The sequence below is a fragment of the Pelecanus crispus genome, chromosome 6, assembly GCF_030463565.1.
Source record: "Pelecanus crispus isolate bPelCri1 chromosome 6, bPelCri1.pri, whole genome shotgun sequence".
Taxonomy (NCBI): domain Eukaryota; kingdom Metazoa; phylum Chordata; class Aves; order Pelecaniformes; family Pelecanidae; genus Pelecanus; species Pelecanus crispus.
Window position 1 is genome coordinate 29443976 of NC_134648.1, and position 16990 is coordinate 29460965.

A 16990-nucleotide genomic window follows, 5' to 3' on the forward strand; every position below is an offset into this window, starting at 1 on the left:
TTCAGGTTTCAAGGTTCGTGCACCTGAGTGTCATGTCCCATTTAACAACTTGCTTCTGTGACTGGAATTCAGCACTTTCAGCCTTCTGGAGAAATCCAGAAGAACAGCATTAATGTACTCCTGACACTCTCCATGGAATGAGACTGGGCAAACAGAGCCAAACAGTTTCCAGAAGTGTAGGAAACTCCCTGCCGTCTGTGTTGGGGTGCCTTGTGGTGTGGCTCATGCCACTGAGAAGGATTTGCAGGAGGTGGGAGATGTGGACTCTTGACGTGATCTTATTCATCTCTGCTGTGTGCTCTGTGGGCTGGCAGAATGAGCAGATACCTTTCTAGGGTGTGAGGGAAGCTTTTTATAACTAGGAATGTGCAAGAGGAGAAGTGGCAGCAAAGGACATCTACGTTGCATTAACCCAGGCTTGCCTAGAACCGAGTGGGTTTGTGTGAGTGACTGGTCTTGGCCTTTCTCTGTTACTCCCTCTCTTGTTCCTGCACAAGAGCAACCCTGAACCTCTCCCCAAGGAAATCATAGTGTCACACCATGTCAGGAACAAACTGGCAGCACAGACTAGCACAGTGGAACGGGCAAAAGTTCTGAGACAACAGAGGATGAGATGCACCTTTTACCTTCTAGCCTAGATTTTGAGCCTAATGCAGTGAGAGAGTTGAGTGTAATGAAAACACCAGCTCTACAAGAGATGTTTCTAGGGAATCAGTGCTGCTGTGTAACGGCATGTGTGCTACAGTGCCATTTGGCTGGGTACGCCCCAGCATGTTTCTGGAGTTCTGCTCAAGCCCAGCTTAGCTGGTGGGCAGCTTATAGGGTTCCTCCCCATTCAAGACATGCCTGCCTGCTGACTGCTCAGCCTTTTTTTTTCTCGTCAGTTGTTGTAATCCCATAATCCTGAGTCATACTGGGAAGCTGGAGTCATCTCCATTGACAGAAGACTTATTTAAAGTCTCTCAAGGCAGATTTCAAATAGCTTTAGCTACCTCAGTTTCTGTAGCTTTTGCTACCCTCTTGAGGGCCTTGCTTAAGAAAGGAATCTCTGCAGAGATGTCTGGTGCTGCTGAAGGGTGTTGGATTCGCTATCATCTCCAATATCTGTACAGCCAAGGTTTGGCAAGATTGTCTTCTACAACATCCTTTCCAAATGTGCTACAGGCCTGCCAAGGAGGCCTTCTGTCTGGAGGGAGGGAGGAGGCAGGTCAGTTCCGGGCATTTCTGCTGGATCTGGCCGTCTGCTGCTGGAGGTGCAGTGATGCCAGTACTTGCCTGCAGGGCAGTAAGTTGGGCTCTTCCAGCTCCAAGTCATGGTGAACTGTACTCTCTGCAAAGGCTCAGCCAGTGCTATGTTAGAAATCACTTTTCTCTCTTCTCAGCTTAACTGAAATCTGCAAAAATTCTCTGCTGCAAGAAAACGGGGGTGATGTCATCAGAAGATGATGCTGGCGGGGAGGCTCCTGGGGGCAGTTTCTGGGAGGTAAGGAAGGATAATCAGAGTGTGTGAGAGAGGAATGTGTTCTTACTTTCAATCTGTGAAATTAGGGGGTTGAGTTTCAGGTTCCTGGGTGACATGTTGCTCTTGGGGAGTGGAAGGGAGGAACTGTGGGGAGGTTCAGTAACACGCCGTGTGTTACTGCAGGGAGGAGGTGCGCCTTTCCTCCACAGATGCTGTGGAATGAGAGTTCCTTGTTCAGCTGACATTGATCTGAGAGGCAAGCAAAGCATCTCAGCTTCTTCCCTCCACTGCTGTGCCTGCCTGAGAGTGCCAGAGAAGGGCCTGAGCCCAGCTGCTGGCTTCAGAAGGGCCTGTGTTCCCTCCCTGTGCAATGATTGACCTGCTGCTGTCTGTCCTGAAGGAACATGAAAGTCAGTACAGTATAAATTATGATGATGATGTGTGAAATTTCAGGCTGGAAACTACAGGCGGACAGTGAAGCGTGTGGATGATGGGTACCGGCTCTGCAATGACTTAATCTCCTGCTTCCAGGAGCGAGCCAAGATAGAGAAGAACTATGCCCAGCAGCTAACAGAGTGGTCCCGTAAGTGGAGGACCAATGTGGAGAAAGGTAAAGTTGGCAGGTCAGACTGGGAACAGGATGTAATCATTGCACTCTTCCTTGAGTGCTATCTCTTACTGAGGTGATGGTGTTTCCTTGGGTGACAGGCTTCCCTTCTCCAGGAAGGGGGTGACTTTCTTGGGTGTCTTTTTTTGTGTGTGTGTTTTTGTAGCCAGTCCTCTGATTTACTTGGAGGGGTGTTTTCTGCATTGTCACGTGTTTGGTTACAAAAAAAAGTATCTGTTTAGTTTGGCAAGTCTTAAATCAAGCTGCAGATCTCCCCTTTTAAGGATGGCTTGGCTGTCTCTCCTCCTCCAGTCAGAGAATAACTACTAATGCTGTGATTTCATGGCAATGGGCTCAAACTGATAGCATCTAACAAAGTATTGGGAAACAGTGGGACAGATGTCCCAAAGGACCTACTGGTCTGTGAAGCAGAAGTTTAGCCTCAGTCATGAACTAGTGTTGCTATCTGTCCTGAAGCTCAGGCCAGACCTGTGAAGAGAATTTTCTACAGAAACTTTCTCCTAGCAGGCACCATCTGGGACAGCTGAGGCTGCCCAAAAGAAATTACCATCTCGGCCAGCTGTAACAGCCAGTCTAGATGCTGCCTGTTGGGGCTGTGTGGAGACCAGTCAATGCTGACTTGTGTGATGGGGGAGAGTTAAGGAAGTGACTCCATACTGATAGATATGTGTAGGAGGAAAAGAATCTGCATTCCCTTCTGTGGGCAGGAGGAGTAAGAGCCCCTCTGGTGCTTGTTCCTGCAGGTCCACAGTATGGTACTCTGGAGAAGGCCTGGCATGCCTTCCTGACAGCTGCAGACAAACTGAGTGAAATTCACTTAGCTGTCCGGAACCACCTGGCTGGTGAAGACTCGGATAAGATCAAGGCCTGGCAGAAGGAGGCCTACCACAAGCAGATGATTGGAGGCTTCAAGGAGACAAAGGAGGCAGAGGATGGGTTCCGCAAGGCCCAGAAGCCCTGGGTGAAGAAGCTGAAAGACGTGAGCAAAGTGTGAATGGGGAAGGAGGGATAAGGGCATTCGAGCTGGCTGCCTGATTGTGAGAGCCACTGGGCAAACAAACTGGGTTTAGCCAGAGTAGCAGAATATGCCAGAGAGGGAGGGATGTCTTGATGGTCTACTGTTCTTGGTGGTTTTGTAGCTTCCTTCCCATGGGGGAAGACTTTGGTAGCAGGCTCTGTATTCCTGCCTGGCAGGTGAGCACTGAAAAATACATCATTTGGAGGTACCTCTTCCCTTTGGAGCATGGTTTACTAAATGCCAAATTGGCATTCCTATTAGGTTGTCCTGAAACCATTGCTGCTGACTGTAACAAATGTTAATGTGCCCTCTCTGAATAATGGAGGATTGATATGGTCAGGATCATGGCTTTCTCTGCATCCTCCTCTTACAGGTGGAGACTTCAAAGAAAAACTATCATGCAGCCCGGAAGGAGGAGAAAACAGCCCATACAAGGGAGAACCATGCCAAGGCAGACTCATCTGTCTCACAGGAACAGCTGCGCAAGTTGCAGGAGCGTGTAGAGAAGTGTACTCAGGAGGCTGAGAAGGTGAGCATGTGTTGTATGGATGTGGGTCACCAGGATCCTCCTCTCGAGGAAAAAGCACTGGTTGTAATGTCACTCAGCGAAATAGCTCCTGCTGTAAGGAGGTGTGACTTCCCATTGAGGTTTTAGCAAGTTAGACTGAGACTTCAGTAACTAAGACTAAGGTCTCTCTATCTTTGGTGTTGTGTAAGATGTAATTTTAAGTAAATAAAAAAAAAAGTAAGGGATTTTGGTGCAGGGGGTGGGAGCTACAGGGCTGAAGACTTAGCTACCAAAAGTGACTGGTTTGCCTGCCCACAAGACTGAAAGTGTGGAGGGCCCTCTATGGAAGAGAGTGGCAAGGAAGAACAAGGAACTTGCAAGAATATTAGGAGAGCAATGGACTGGGATACCAGCTGTGGGATTTCTTCTTTCTGTGGTCTATTTGTTCAGCAGTCCAGGGGGGAAAAAAGCTTGTCAGTCCCAAGCCAGAGCAGGGGGAGTGTCACTGGTTTAACATCAAGGCAACACACCTTACCATTGCTGTCCTCCTGGGTTGATACAGTGCAAGGATCAATATGAGAAGATGCTGGAAGAGCTGAATCGCTACAATCCCCGCTACATGGAGGACATGGAGCAAGTGTTTGAGGGCTGTCAGGAAGCAGAGCTTAAGCGATTGTGCTTCTTTAAGGAGATGTTCCTGAATCTGCACCAGCATCTCAACCTCTCCACCAGTGAAAGGTACCAGTCCTGACACAGGAGGGAAGTCTGCCAGCCTGGGGTGCCCTGGGCTCTGGTGAGGGGTGCCAGTTCTGGTGTCTGAAAGGGAACTGCCTGCTTGCATCAGGCAGGTCTTGCTCCTTCCCCTTCCAAGTGTGTCTGAGAACTGGCATTTGGTCCCTTTAGATTGACCAGTGCTGGTGTTTCTGATCTTGGATAGCACCAGGCTCCCCAGAGAGGATTCTTTCTGCCTCTGAGCCCTTCCTCTTCTGCTACTGTCCAGTACTGTTCTGTGGGTGTGTTTCTATTCTATGAAATGCTTCCATGTTGCTATATGTAATCCCCGTCTGAGGAATGCGGATCTGTTGCCTTCTAGTATCTATAGCTATTACACTCCTTCTGCCCTGACTAAAGAGACCTTTTGTGAGAGAATGATAACCATAAGTCCACAAGTTGCCCTTAAGTAATGGGGGAAATAGGCATAGCCAAAAGTCTTCTGTGCTCCTATACTTTAAGGTGGAGGTGACAGATCTGAGCCATCTCCCTGTCTGTGTGCAAGAATGCCAGGCTCTTTCAATGCTCATTTGATGAGCTGTGCTGAGAGTTGGCAAATGTTAGCCAGGGCCACACCAAACAAGCCTGTCCTGTTTGCCAGGCTGACTCTTTTGTAAGGGTGGCTCTGTTTCCTAGGGCTGAACAGGTGCTGCTCTAGCATCCTTAATCCTGTGGGACTTTGGATGCTATGTAATTGTGCCTGAGGTTAAGCTCTTCTTTCCTGTCTGGCTTTTGGGAAACTGCTGAGGGACTTGGTTACTGATGGTTCTGTCTGTTTCTGGTCATAGCTTTCATGCATTATATCGAGACCTCTACCAAGTCATCATGGCTGCGGACAACCAGGAGGACCTGAAGTGGTGGCGCAATACTCATGGACCAGGCATGGCAATGAATTGGCCTCAGTTTGAGGTGATGTAGCATTCTGGAGTGTAGTATTACTATTTCCAAACACTTAGCTGCTTTACTGAAATTGGTGGATTGCTAGTCTTTTGTGTTGGAAAGGCCATGTCTTCGCTTGGCAGGCTCAGGATGTTAAGCTCTTCTAAAATTTTTGTTGTGTTACAAGCTCTTTGGTGCCCAAAGGGACACATGTGACCCTGCTAAACTTCAAATGCTCTAGCCATCTAGCTGCAAGGTCAAAGAACAGGATTTGGTGCTCAGGCCCTTGGGACAAGTTCCTGTTATAATTTTCTCACAGCCCCTCTTGTTGCACCTTGGGATTCAACAGGAATGAGTGTGCTATGGCACCAAGGCTATTTGGCTGACCAGCCCAGCCACAACTGCAGTATGACCTGGTGTTCTGTCCTTCTGTATTGGTCAGAAAAGATGCACGGAGCTTCTGTATCTGAGTGGCTTGATGTTGTTATTCCTTTTCCCTGAACAGGAATGGTCCCTCGAAACACAGCGGCCAATCACCAAGAAGGAGAAGAGTGGCAAGATGGCTGATGATGTCACGCTGACCAGCATTTTGCCTACACGGGATGGCGTTGTCTCTCAGACCCCTCTGCAGACAAGGCAAAGGTAGGGGCTGAAGTCTGGGATATATCAGGTTAGGAAAAGTACAGTCCTGCCTAAGGTCATGAATGAGCTGGATTGATAAGAATGGTCTCTTCCTTAACTTCCTGTCTCTTGTCCACAGCCTTGCCCATGCCACTCTGGAAGAGACAGGGTAGAAAAGGGGGTTTAGGGTAGCTGCCGCCTTTGGTGGTGTGTGTGTGTCTAGCATGTACTGCCTCACCAGGTGCCATCCTTGTAAAGATTGTTCTAGGGATGAGATCTGGCCTGGTCAGATTAATGCTGTGTGAGATTCTGGCATGCATTTCCCCAATTATTCTTCTTCTCAAGACAGGGTGAGAAGAGTTGGGAACTGGCAGCTTTGCCAGTTAGCTGTACTGTTTCCTAAATGCAGGCATCAGATTTTTTTTCCTTCCCCCCTGCCCCCGGCATGATGCTGAGTACTACCTGACAAGTCTGGGTATAGCTGCTTCCCTTGCTAGGAAGCAAGCTGGAGAATTAGGGAGAGGCTGAAGAGACTCATGTCCTATAGTTCCAGTAGCCATCCTGCTTTAAAGGTGAACTCTGGCCTAAGTGAACTGGGCAGGAAAGCATTGGGATATAGAGATGTCTCAAGGCCACTACTGTATTTCACAGTCTATTGGATTCAGGGGCCCTATTTGCCAATCTACAGGTTTTCCTATCAAGAGGAGCAGAACAGCCTCTTCTATGACAGCCTGAGGGCACCTGCCCATGTGAAGTTAGTATGGAATGTAGCCTCTTCAGGGGTTTTTGGGTTCCAGGTGCTTGTCCTCTGCTGCTCTTCCCCTCTGCTCTTGTTCCTGACTTGGAAAATGGCATTCCAGACATGTTTCTTTGGGATGGGAGACGTGGCTTTTCCTGTCTGTCTTATTCTTGGCTGTAATAACTCTGGACACAGCTAGACTCTCCAGTTAGGACTGGCCTTCCTTGTGTGAGAAGGTCTGCTAGAATAGGATGAGGTCATGAAGAGTGTGCATGTGTGAAAATACTTTGAGAATGAGTTACCCTCCTGGCCCTCAGGACTCTAATGCTTGGATGCTTTTAATCAAATCTAGTATATCCTGGAATCCCTCCTCCCTGTTCACCCTCACTTGGCTGTTGGGCCTTTTGCTCCTTGTTCTATAGCATAGCAGTCTCGGGGGGGCGGTGTCAGGGTGGTGCATGAGTCAGGAGGAGGTGGGTGAAAGATGAGTACTAACAACCATTTTGTCCCCTCTCTCCTTCCACGTACAAAGCGGAGGGAAGGAAGACATTTCGGAGTGGTCAGATGAGGACACTCCCAAGAAGTGCCTGGATGCCAACGGGCATGAGGAGGACATAAAGGTACCAGGTGTACGGGTACGAGCGCTGTATGATTACACAGGACAGGAGGCTGATGAGCTGAGCTTTAAAGCAGGTACAGAAGCACTAATCTCTTACTAACCTTTTGCTGTCCTCACTCGGGCTGACAATGATTGAAACACTCTATGAACTGGATGTCTCCTTGAAAGACTGATACTTATTCTTCTTCCCCTGGCCTGAGCCGTTGCCAGCTCCTCTAAGGTGGATGATACACTGGGCAGTCCAGCCTATTCTAGATAAGAGACAGTGAGGCCACATAAAAAGAGACTGCCTGGGCCTCGGTCACAGTGCAGGGAGAGCAGACCCCAAGTGGTAAAAAGGATCCTTCCTGCCTCCTCTGAAGGCATTTATTCTGCATTGTATCTTGAGACTTTATTAAATGCTTCTCCCTTGTGCTATTGATAGAAAAATTACATAGGTGGTCTGGATTGTCCTTTGAAGTAATCAGAAGACAGATGTTTAGGGAGAAGGCTCAGCTGACTGACGTGCACTATTGAAGGCAGAGTTTAACTGGCAAAAAACAGCTGTGCAAACTGTTGCCCAAAATGGGTATCTTGAGAGTGGAGATCCTGGCTTGCAGCAGAGGATTGAGTGTTAGAGAATGCTGGAGCGGACACTTCCCCTTTTCTTCCTTCAGTTAAATTTAGTTTGCACGTGCCATCTTCTCCAACTCCAAGAGGACATCTGGATCTTGAGAGTGTCTCTAATCTTGCTTGTTTTGAGTCCTACATGATATCTCTGTGCTATAGCTCTCAAATACACCCATTTTTAAAAGGCACTGAAGTCCTTCAGTAGCAGGGGCTTATGCCTGAGGCTAATACCTATGCTGCAGTGTTACCGTACTAGTAAACTTCCTAATGCTAACATGTTGCTTTAAAATATCTTACAATATGGGTGCTCTAGAACTTGACTCTTTGCTCTCTCTTTCTACCCAACAGATGTAATGAGGCATGACTGGTTAGCTTCAGTCATCCCCTTTTTGAATCTGCTCTGAGCTGCATGTACCAGTAGGGCTTAAGCTTAACAGCAGGTGACTTACTTTCTGAGCCTCTGCCAGTGTGGGATGTGCCTATTGATGCAGTCAGACCTCCCTCCCTGGCAGAACTATGATCTTCTACTGGTGGAGAAGGGGACCTTTCTGCCCTTTCCCAAAGTAGGTGTGGGAAGGTTAAAAGCCTTTCCTGGTCATAGTCTGAGAAATGAGTTGATTCCATGCCTTGCTGGCCAAACCAGACACTCCATCATGGAATAGTCATTTTGCGTCCTAACAGCCAGAGCTTAGCAGCCTCTTACATTTCCTTCCCACCTGCTACAGAGGAGCCACTGAGAAAGAAATCTCTGAGATCCTTCTGATCTCTCTGGCTTGTAAGCACATTCCTCTGGGGGGAGGAAAGCAGGCAGAAATATAGGGCACAAATATTTCTGATGCTGAACAGCAGAAGTGAAAGTCTGTCTCTAAGTTCCTTGGCCTAGGGGATGGTACTGAGCATAGATACTGAAGAGGTCAGTAACTCTGGCTTTGATTAAACTGTGCAGTATGATACGGAGTGTGATAAGGGGAGAAAAGTGTGGTGATTCAGACCAATAGGTCTTGCTTTTTTACCAGCTCTTCTGAGGCAGGGAAAAATGCCATGCTACCTTTCCCAAGGCTGTTTCCTAATGACTGTTTCTGCTTTTAGGTGAGGAACTAATGAAGATTAGCGAGGAAGATGAGCAGGGCTGGTGCAAGGGCCGACTTCTCACTGGCCAAGTTGGACTCTATCCTGCTAACTATGTTGAGAAGGTTGGATCATGATTGCTACTGCCCTGCTAGTGTCTCACAGCCATACCAGCATCTCCTGCAGAGGTCACTGGGTCACTGCTGGCCCCAATCCACCTTTGCAGTATATCCAGCAACTTCTGGACTGAAGGGCACGTATTCCATGTAACTAATGCTTCATTTTAAACGCCTAGACCTGTAGGGATTTTCTAATAAATAAACAAGGATGAGTAAAGAATTCTCTGACTGTGAGCACTATAGGAGTGTAGGAGTGCAGAAGGGAACTCTTGACTTGCACTCAAGTGAAGGGAGACAAGCGACACATGCATCTCTTCAAAACAGAGAAAGGAGACATGCATCCATAGGGTGGTGGGGTCTGGCCCTGCCCCCGAGCTTCCTGTTCAAGGAACTTTGGATGTGCAGTGCAATAGGGAACTTCTAGTACTGCTTCTTCTTTTTGGCTCAATCAGGCTGAGTGGCACAAATCTATTTATTCTCTCACATCTGTCAGAAGTCTTCAGTGTCCTTCACCTGCAGGTTTTTTGGCTCCCCGGGTAAGGCAGCTGGTATAAGTGATACAGCTTCAACAACCTCAATGTCCCTTCCCACTGCCCTCCAGACTTATTGGGATAACACCAGGAATGAATGATAGTATACCTTGGGGACAGGAGAAAGGCTTCTATCTTGCAGGATGTGCTGTTCAGGCTAACAAGTTGTGAACAGAACTGTCTGGCAGCAGGTTGGAGTTGCCTCAACGTTCCCTGAACTAGAATGGGCCTTGACACATACTGAAGGCTGTTATTAACAAAACAGGCAGCTATATTCCAGTGCTGTTCTACTTAGGACCCCTAAATGCACTAGTGTGTTGGGGTTTCTAATGCTTCTAGATTGTTTTGGCTATACCTCCCTTCATGAACATTCAGTGTACAGCAGAGATGTTTTTCTTTTTCTCCTACATATTCTTGACTTAAATGTGCTAGAAGTGCACTTTCTGCTTTGCCAAAGACCCCTACACTGTGATGAAGGGTAGCAGAGTATGGAAGCTACCTGCTGGCTGGCACAACATTAGCCATAGAGGGAGAACTCTTCTTTTGGACCTGAATTGCTGCAGGGGTACTTATGCCTAGTTGTTAAGTGCCATTCAGCAGGGAGGACCTATCAAACCTCTTTATCTGACCTGTCTGTCTTGCCCTTGAAAGCCTCTGAGGCTGCTGAGACAAAGTGGGGTCCTGATCCTAGTGCTCTGTGTATTCAAACATGAGGACTGATGGACACATTCTGTACAGGATAAGCCCAAGATCTTGAGGGAACAAAAAAAGGAAAAGCTACCGTTTTTGGAAAAACAAAACAAAAACCCCCAAACACTAGTTTAAAAACAGTTTTCTTACTACATCTGCTTGAAATTGTTGTTGAGATGCATTGTGAGTTTGCAGTAGCCTTCTGTAGTGAAATTCTTATTCTGGGTTAGCACATGTGCGGAACTTGGTTAAGTCAGCTTCACAAAACTCAGTCAAGCCTCCACCAGCCACACTGGGGTGAACTGCTTCAGAGCTGCTTGGAAAAGGGGTGATAAAGATAAGGAAGTCTGAAGTCATAGGTTAGCATTTGGGATTAAATGACCACAGAATGTTAACAGCAGCTAGTGAACCAAAATGGATGTTTAACAAGCACAGACTGAAAAGGAGGTGGGGATAGACAGATTCAAATGCTGTTAACTCACGACACATTAAAGTATCACAAGCATCTTGTTGCTTGCCTGCCAGACAGAGCAGAAATTTATGTTCTACAGCACACTGGTTGCCTTGAAATGCCATGGACAAAGCGATCTGAGACTGATGCTATTTAGTGCTTTTGTGAGACCACAAAAATTCATCAGCTGTTGAAAGGTCTTGCTCAAAGTATCCCTAGCGCTGTACTTCATGAATGGGGAGAGGGGGTGCAAACCAAAAGAACAAGGCTAAAGCATTTTGTTCTGAATCAGTGATGTCATTTTGCAAGAAAAAAGAAAGTATTCCCAAAATGCAATTAAAGATCTAAGCAACAGGCATTAAAACCTCCTGGATTTAGCTATGAATTTACCTATTATTCTAGGTCCAAGATTTGAAGAAACCTCTAAGCTTATGCCATGCAATTAGAGGTGTCGGTGTATAAGCACTTGGATTTATTTAAAGACCTAGTCTCTGCTTTCAGTACTATGTTCCAGGTAAAGTATCATCAGTGTTGTACAGTAATTGCGAGTGTTCCACTTGCTGACCCGCAACTGAATGATTTGTTGCTGCTTTGTCCTAACACACATGAATGTGAAGAGAGCATCCCTGCCAGGCTTGTGAGATAAGAGACAAAAACAGTCAGGGATAAAATGACCCAAGATGTGCTATAATGAATACTGAAATTTACCTTGTTAGCCTGGATATTTTCAAACACTAATGCTAGCCTTTCGTGTAAGGTCAAAATACTCCTCTTTTGCGTTGTAGTCAGGCTATAATTAGGGATGGAGTTAGGTGTGGCCAGAACCTGCTATGAGGACAGAAATGTCCAGTGGACTGGACCTCTGATTACAGTACAAACAACCTGAAATTCCCCAGGACAAAGTCTGAACAGACTTGTTTGTCCTAGGAAAACACAACCACCTGATCATAGTGGGCTGCTTGAAGGTTTACAGAAATAGTGACATACTGCAGCTTATGTGAATAAATCCCCTAAAGGAATGTTTGCGCATCAGAAATTCCTGCCAAGAGCTGAAGTAATGGACAGGAGACAACACATTGAGAATGAAGAATTGCTTGGCTGGACAGTACCTTATAAATTTTGGCACAGCACTTAGTCCTGGTTACCCAAAACCAAATGGATTAGTAAAAGAGCCTGTGTAGTAAAGAAGCAGCTGGAAGGGGCAGGGGGGGAGGAAAACCAAACCACTAAACACATCTAATGATCTTACATTAAACTAATAGTTCTGCCTGGAGACTTAGTTTTCCATAGAAGCAAATGAGGTTTTGTTAACCACAAAGGCTCTAGTTGAAACTTGTCATCCATGCCATGCCAAAAGTTTTGTGTGTGATCAGAGAGATGCACACATGAACTAATTGCTGTGCCTGAATTCCAGAAGGCCAGCAAACGCTATTCTTCCCCTGTGGCTTCTGTAAAAATGTACAGATGTGTCTCTGTGCATGATGGGCAACACAGTGAAAACGTTATCTAGTCATATTTTATATTTTTAATAAAGCCACTCCTTGTGGAATACTTGTACATCTGTGGTTGGCAGATATTAATTTGGTTCTGACATCTTCCTGGAAGAGAATTTCTGAAGTAGAATGCAAAGCTTGGACTTCCTGTTGATCGTGAATTTTCTAGGAAGAGGAAGTTAAAGATTCTCTATGATGGATCACACCCATTTCCCCAAAGCAGCAGCTGAGCTTGCTCGACCCGTTAATGATGTTTCTCCCTGTAGGCAAACTGTGGGTCACAGAGCCCACAGGACAGCTGTGCTCCGTGATGGTAGCTGAGAGTTGCGGTTAGCACATAACTCTTGGTGGCACTCCCGCAGCCCTGCCTGGAGCTTGGGGCCATTGGGGCTTCAGTTTACTTTCCATTCCACTTCCCCATCCCCTGTGTCCTTGTTGCAGCTGGTTTGCTTGGCACAAAGCGCTCAGGCAGGTGCAAGTATGTGGCAATCCTGCACGGAGACCCATCAGAGCTGTTACAAAACTGTCCTGCACTCCCTTTAGTCCTGCCCTGTTTGCAGATCCAGCCCAAGGCCACAGCTGCGTGGAGCTCAGCTCTGCTATTTCAGGCAGGTTCTCCCTGACTGAAGTGCAGGCTGTGCATAAACTGGGGCTGCCTCAGTTGCATTTCTAGAGCCGCTACCACTATGCTTATGGGCAGCAGGCTGCAAAATTCCCCTCTGCTTGTGAAGAAAGCTGGTGCTGGAGTTATAATGGTCTTGAAAACTCCACTCACCAGTAGGTGATCACTTCTAGGGTAACGGCACAGAGACTGGCTGCAGACCGGTCATGGGGCTGAACCTGAGACAAAGCCAGGGCCACAAACTCCACCTTGACCTATGGAAATGTGGTTGGAAAATACACACTACAGGATGGCAGGAAAGGTTGTGCAAAACAAGCAAGAATAGTAAGGCTGCACGATATGAGGCAAAGTATCTTCAGAGGGACCTTGCACCAAAAAAAAAAAAAAAAAAGAAAAGAAAAGAAACAGAAAAAGACTTGCAACCAAGTGCTGCACTGCTGCCCAGGTCCAGGCTTCAAGGAGCTGGAAAACTCAGGGGCTGCAAGGGAATGAGACTGTTTACCAAGCTACCCAGGTTCTTAGAAGACCAAAGAAGATGAATATGAGAAGATATTTCTGGAGAAGATGAACAAATCCTTGCTGAAGGGAGAGGCAGGGGGCAATGGGGTAGGCTCTGTAACTGGAAGAAATTGGCTGGGTTTCTGTTGGAACATCTTGACTAGGCAGCATGGCTCCAGTGAACTTTTCCAAACCAAATTTCAGGCCAAATCATCTCAGCTGCTTTCAGCACATCCATTTTACTGACTGTGTGCTGGTTTTTGTCATCCAGTAATCCTGCTTGCAGGGAGGGGTTCCTGGTTTATCAGTCTCTCAAGGCAATTACAGCTGCTGCTTGAGACTTCCTTTCTCCACAAGCAGTGCAGTGGTGGTCAACACCTCTTCCCCCTTATTGTGGAGGCCCATAATCTCTCCTCTTCAGTCCCAGCGCTTTCACTGGGTCCAGCTATTTACAGATCCTGTGGTCCCTTCCTTCCTGCATTTCCTTTCTCTCCTACCAGCTGGAAGTCATCTCCCAGATGCTGCACTCTCCCCCTTTGACTTCACTACCTCTTTCCTTCCTGAAGCTATTGTTCCTGCTGTCAGCAGGAGGCTGACACCAAAACAATCACTGCCCCCAGCTGTGACCACACTAGCTCTTTCTCTCAAATTCTCGTCAGGGCTTCCCCACACGTGCCACACAGTTCCTAAAGAATGCTGCATCCACAATCCTATAGATGTTTGTCTCACCAGTGGCCCTGCATCCCCTCTACACATTGTGGCCACCTGCAGAGATGAAGCACTGCTACCTACTCCCTCTCCACCCAAATCCCTCATAATAACCTGTATGACAGCAGTGCTTGCACTTTGTAATAATTGTATGTTTTCAAAAGAGCTTCATAGTAAACCAACAGCTTTCTCATCTTGCCTTGCTTACCTTGTCTTTTCCTTGGCTCAGCCTGCCCTGCTTTCAAAAGTCACTGTTTCTGCTTTAGGCATGCTCCCTATGCTTGTTGTAGGGGCTGAAGGCAACTAGTCCCTGTACTAGAGGTTCATTTTAGAAGGAGAGTGGGGTGATCTGCAGGGAAGACAGAGTACATGTCCACTGGAAAATGTGGAAGGGTCATGTCTGATAGGACAGCCCTGCCAGCTCTGACCTCAAGCAAGTTACTGCCTGTGCTGTGGACTGCTCTCAAAGGAGGGTGAGGTAGCTCGGGGCCTGCTCGCTGCCCAGTCTCTCCACCTTGCTTCAATATGGTGTGGTAAGAACAACTTGAAGTTATACATCACTTGAGTGATTGTCACCTACCAAGCAGTCTGCTCCCAGCAGGGACACCTGTAACATCTCCAAACTGACCACTACAGCAAGGTCTAAAACTTCTCCTCAGATGCAGGAAACCCCAGGGCACATCTGCCAGCTCACTCCTGCTTTGGGGTATCCCCAAAGCCTCCCAAGTCCTGAGCACCTGCCAGGCCACCGAGAGGTGATGCTACCAGACATTTGAAAACAAACATTTGATTGTAATATTGGAAATGGAGTTACAAAAGAAAAGCCTGAAGACGTACATGTATATACACACTCACTCAACAACTACTCGGGAGCAATTGGGAGGAACATGCTCCTTCCCTGGCCCCACACTCCAGTTACCCTTTCCATCAAACCCCAGCAATTTTGCCTGGCAGCCCAGCAACATCAGCTGGCACAACTGAAGGGGACGGTCCTCTCTTCTAGCTTTCAAACCTTCCTAGCCCTTCTTTTACTTGCTTCAGCAATTCCACAAGCAGGAGGAGATCAGCTCAGCAATGCAATGACAATCAGCATTTGAGCAGGACTAGGGACACAACTCAGCCCATAGCCACCACTTGCCAGAGCGGGTGCAAAGACCAGCATGTGCAGCCGGACCAGCCTTTTGGCTGCAACACAACCCCGAATTGTATCAAGGCAGCCATGACTGTGCTCCTCGGTATCTCTCAAGTTACCTGTCCGTTGTGTTCCTTAATTTGTGTGTTCCTTCTATCTTTGCTGGCTTTTCTCCAAACCACATCATTTGTAAGACTGCAGTAAAATTGTGTAAGTTGTAAACCTGAACAAAATATTCACTCTACACATAGTGTATTAGCTCCTTATCTTAGATCTTGCTGGAAGCATTGCATGGAGTCAGTGTGTGACGTGGCTGCCTGCCTCAGTACTATACTTTTTCCTAGGGAGGCAGCTACTAATTACACTTGATCCAGCACACTGGCAGGGTGGTTACCCACGACCCTCAGCTGGCTGCTTCCCTTGCATCAATCCTAGTAAATATATGGCCTTACAGGAACACAAGGCAGCTTGCTGACTTGACAGAAACCTAACCCAGCCCAAGGAAAAGTTTTCTATATGATCCCTGAAACCACAGGAAATTGGCAGCATCTTCTTACTCTGGAAAGGGACGTACCTGCTGAGAACCTGTCCCTTGGTCTAGTAAGAGGGAGACCACTTTCTATCTGACTCTCCTTTCCTCCTCTCCTCCATCTGTGGCTATGCTTGCTCTTTCCACCACTGAAAACAGCCATGCTGCCCTGAAATACTGAGCAGAGCTCTCTCCCAGGGTTACTGCCTATCCCCAGGGGAAATCATGTGCATTAGTTAGTGTCTGTAAACTGCTTGGTAAGAAAGAAAGAAAGAAGGGGGGCGGGGGGGGGGGGGAGGCATGTGGAAGTAATATACTTGTGTTAGGAATTGCTCCTCTCCCCAAGGCATCATTGTAGATTCCTGGTACCCCACCACTCACACTGTGATGCATAGGAAACTATATATTCCAGTTATTTTTTGGGTAGTTGACTGAATTTGCCAGCCCCCTTCCCTAATCATCTCATTCAGCAAAAGCATGAGAGACCAACAGGTCTGAGTAGGAGAGCAGGACTCAGCCACCTCCCTCCCTCTCCAGCACAGTCAAAGGAGTCAAACACCCATGGTTTTTGCTGGCTAGGGAGAAGAGAGCAAGGTCCCTCTTCCCCTCTGCCACCCTGCTTCTGGACAGGCTCCCAGAGAAGCACTTTCTCTTCTCTTTGGCTCAGACCTGCAAGTGTAGGGCAGGTTTTATCCCCATTACAGGACTTCACTCCGGAGCCACTCCAGCTCTCTTTCACAGTAACCTCATGCCCTTAGACAGCAAGACTTCTGTACTGAAAAATGGGTCCGCAGTGGTATGGCAGACTCCAGGAACAGGCCTGGTCACCTTCCTTTGCTCTCTTGGATGATCTTTTAATGACAGAGGTGGGTCACAGCAAGGTGATCTCTGATTAGGAGGCTACATTGGGCTCAGGGTCTGGTGTCACAGCAGTCAGGAGGAAAGAGGCAGATGTCAGATGTGATGTAGATGGACAGGGAAGCTGAGGATCAAAGATCAGGCTGCCAGCTTGAAGCTCAGAAATTCAGCACCAAAGCACATGAGATGCAAAAGAAACAGATGCAGGAAGTAGCAAGAACTGTGCAGTGACAGCACGCGCTCGCAGGGAACAGTCAGCAGCAGGAGGTCTTTCCTGTACTGACAAAGGCAACAAAAAGAAGCTGCCTATTTCTCAGACCAGCAGCACGCTCTTCCTGCTGCTTTTATGTAAAATTGATGGACAGGATCAGCAGCCTTGCCAGGACTTGGAGCAACCAGCATGGGCTGGAAGGCCTGCAAGGGACCCAGCTGAGGTAG

General features: G+C 47.5%; 1 protein-coding gene across 1 annotated transcript; it reads left to right on the forward strand.

The window, feature by feature from the left end:
• Positions 1-1429: 1429 nt before the first annotated feature.
• On the forward strand, positions 1430-9059 carry PACSIN3 (protein kinase C and casein kinase substrate in neurons 3). The gene is made up of 9 exons (XM_075712545.1): positions 1430-1483; positions 1916-2072; positions 2834-3069; positions 3482-3637; positions 4179-4354; positions 5176-5296; positions 5772-5908; positions 7159-7319; positions 8944-9059. The coding sequence occupies exons 1-9, from the start codon at positions 1430-1432 to the stop codon at positions 9057-9059; spliced, it is 1314 nt and encodes a 437-aa protein (XP_075568660.1).
• The last annotated feature ends 7931 nt before the right edge of the window (positions 9060-16990 follow it).

Coding starts and splice junctions, on each gene's coding strand:
- PACSIN3 (XM_075712545.1), top strand. CDS start 1,430: ATGTCATCAGAAGATGATGCTGGCGGGGAGGCTCCTGGGGGCAGTTTC. Junction 4,355..5,175: donor AACCTCTCCACCAGTGAAAG/GTACCAGTCCTG, acceptor TTCTGGTCATAG/CTTTCATGCATTATATCGAG. Junction 5,909..7,158: donor CCTCTGCAGACAAGGCAAAG/GTAGGGGCTGAA, acceptor CCACGTACAAAG/CGGAGGGAAGGAAGACATTT.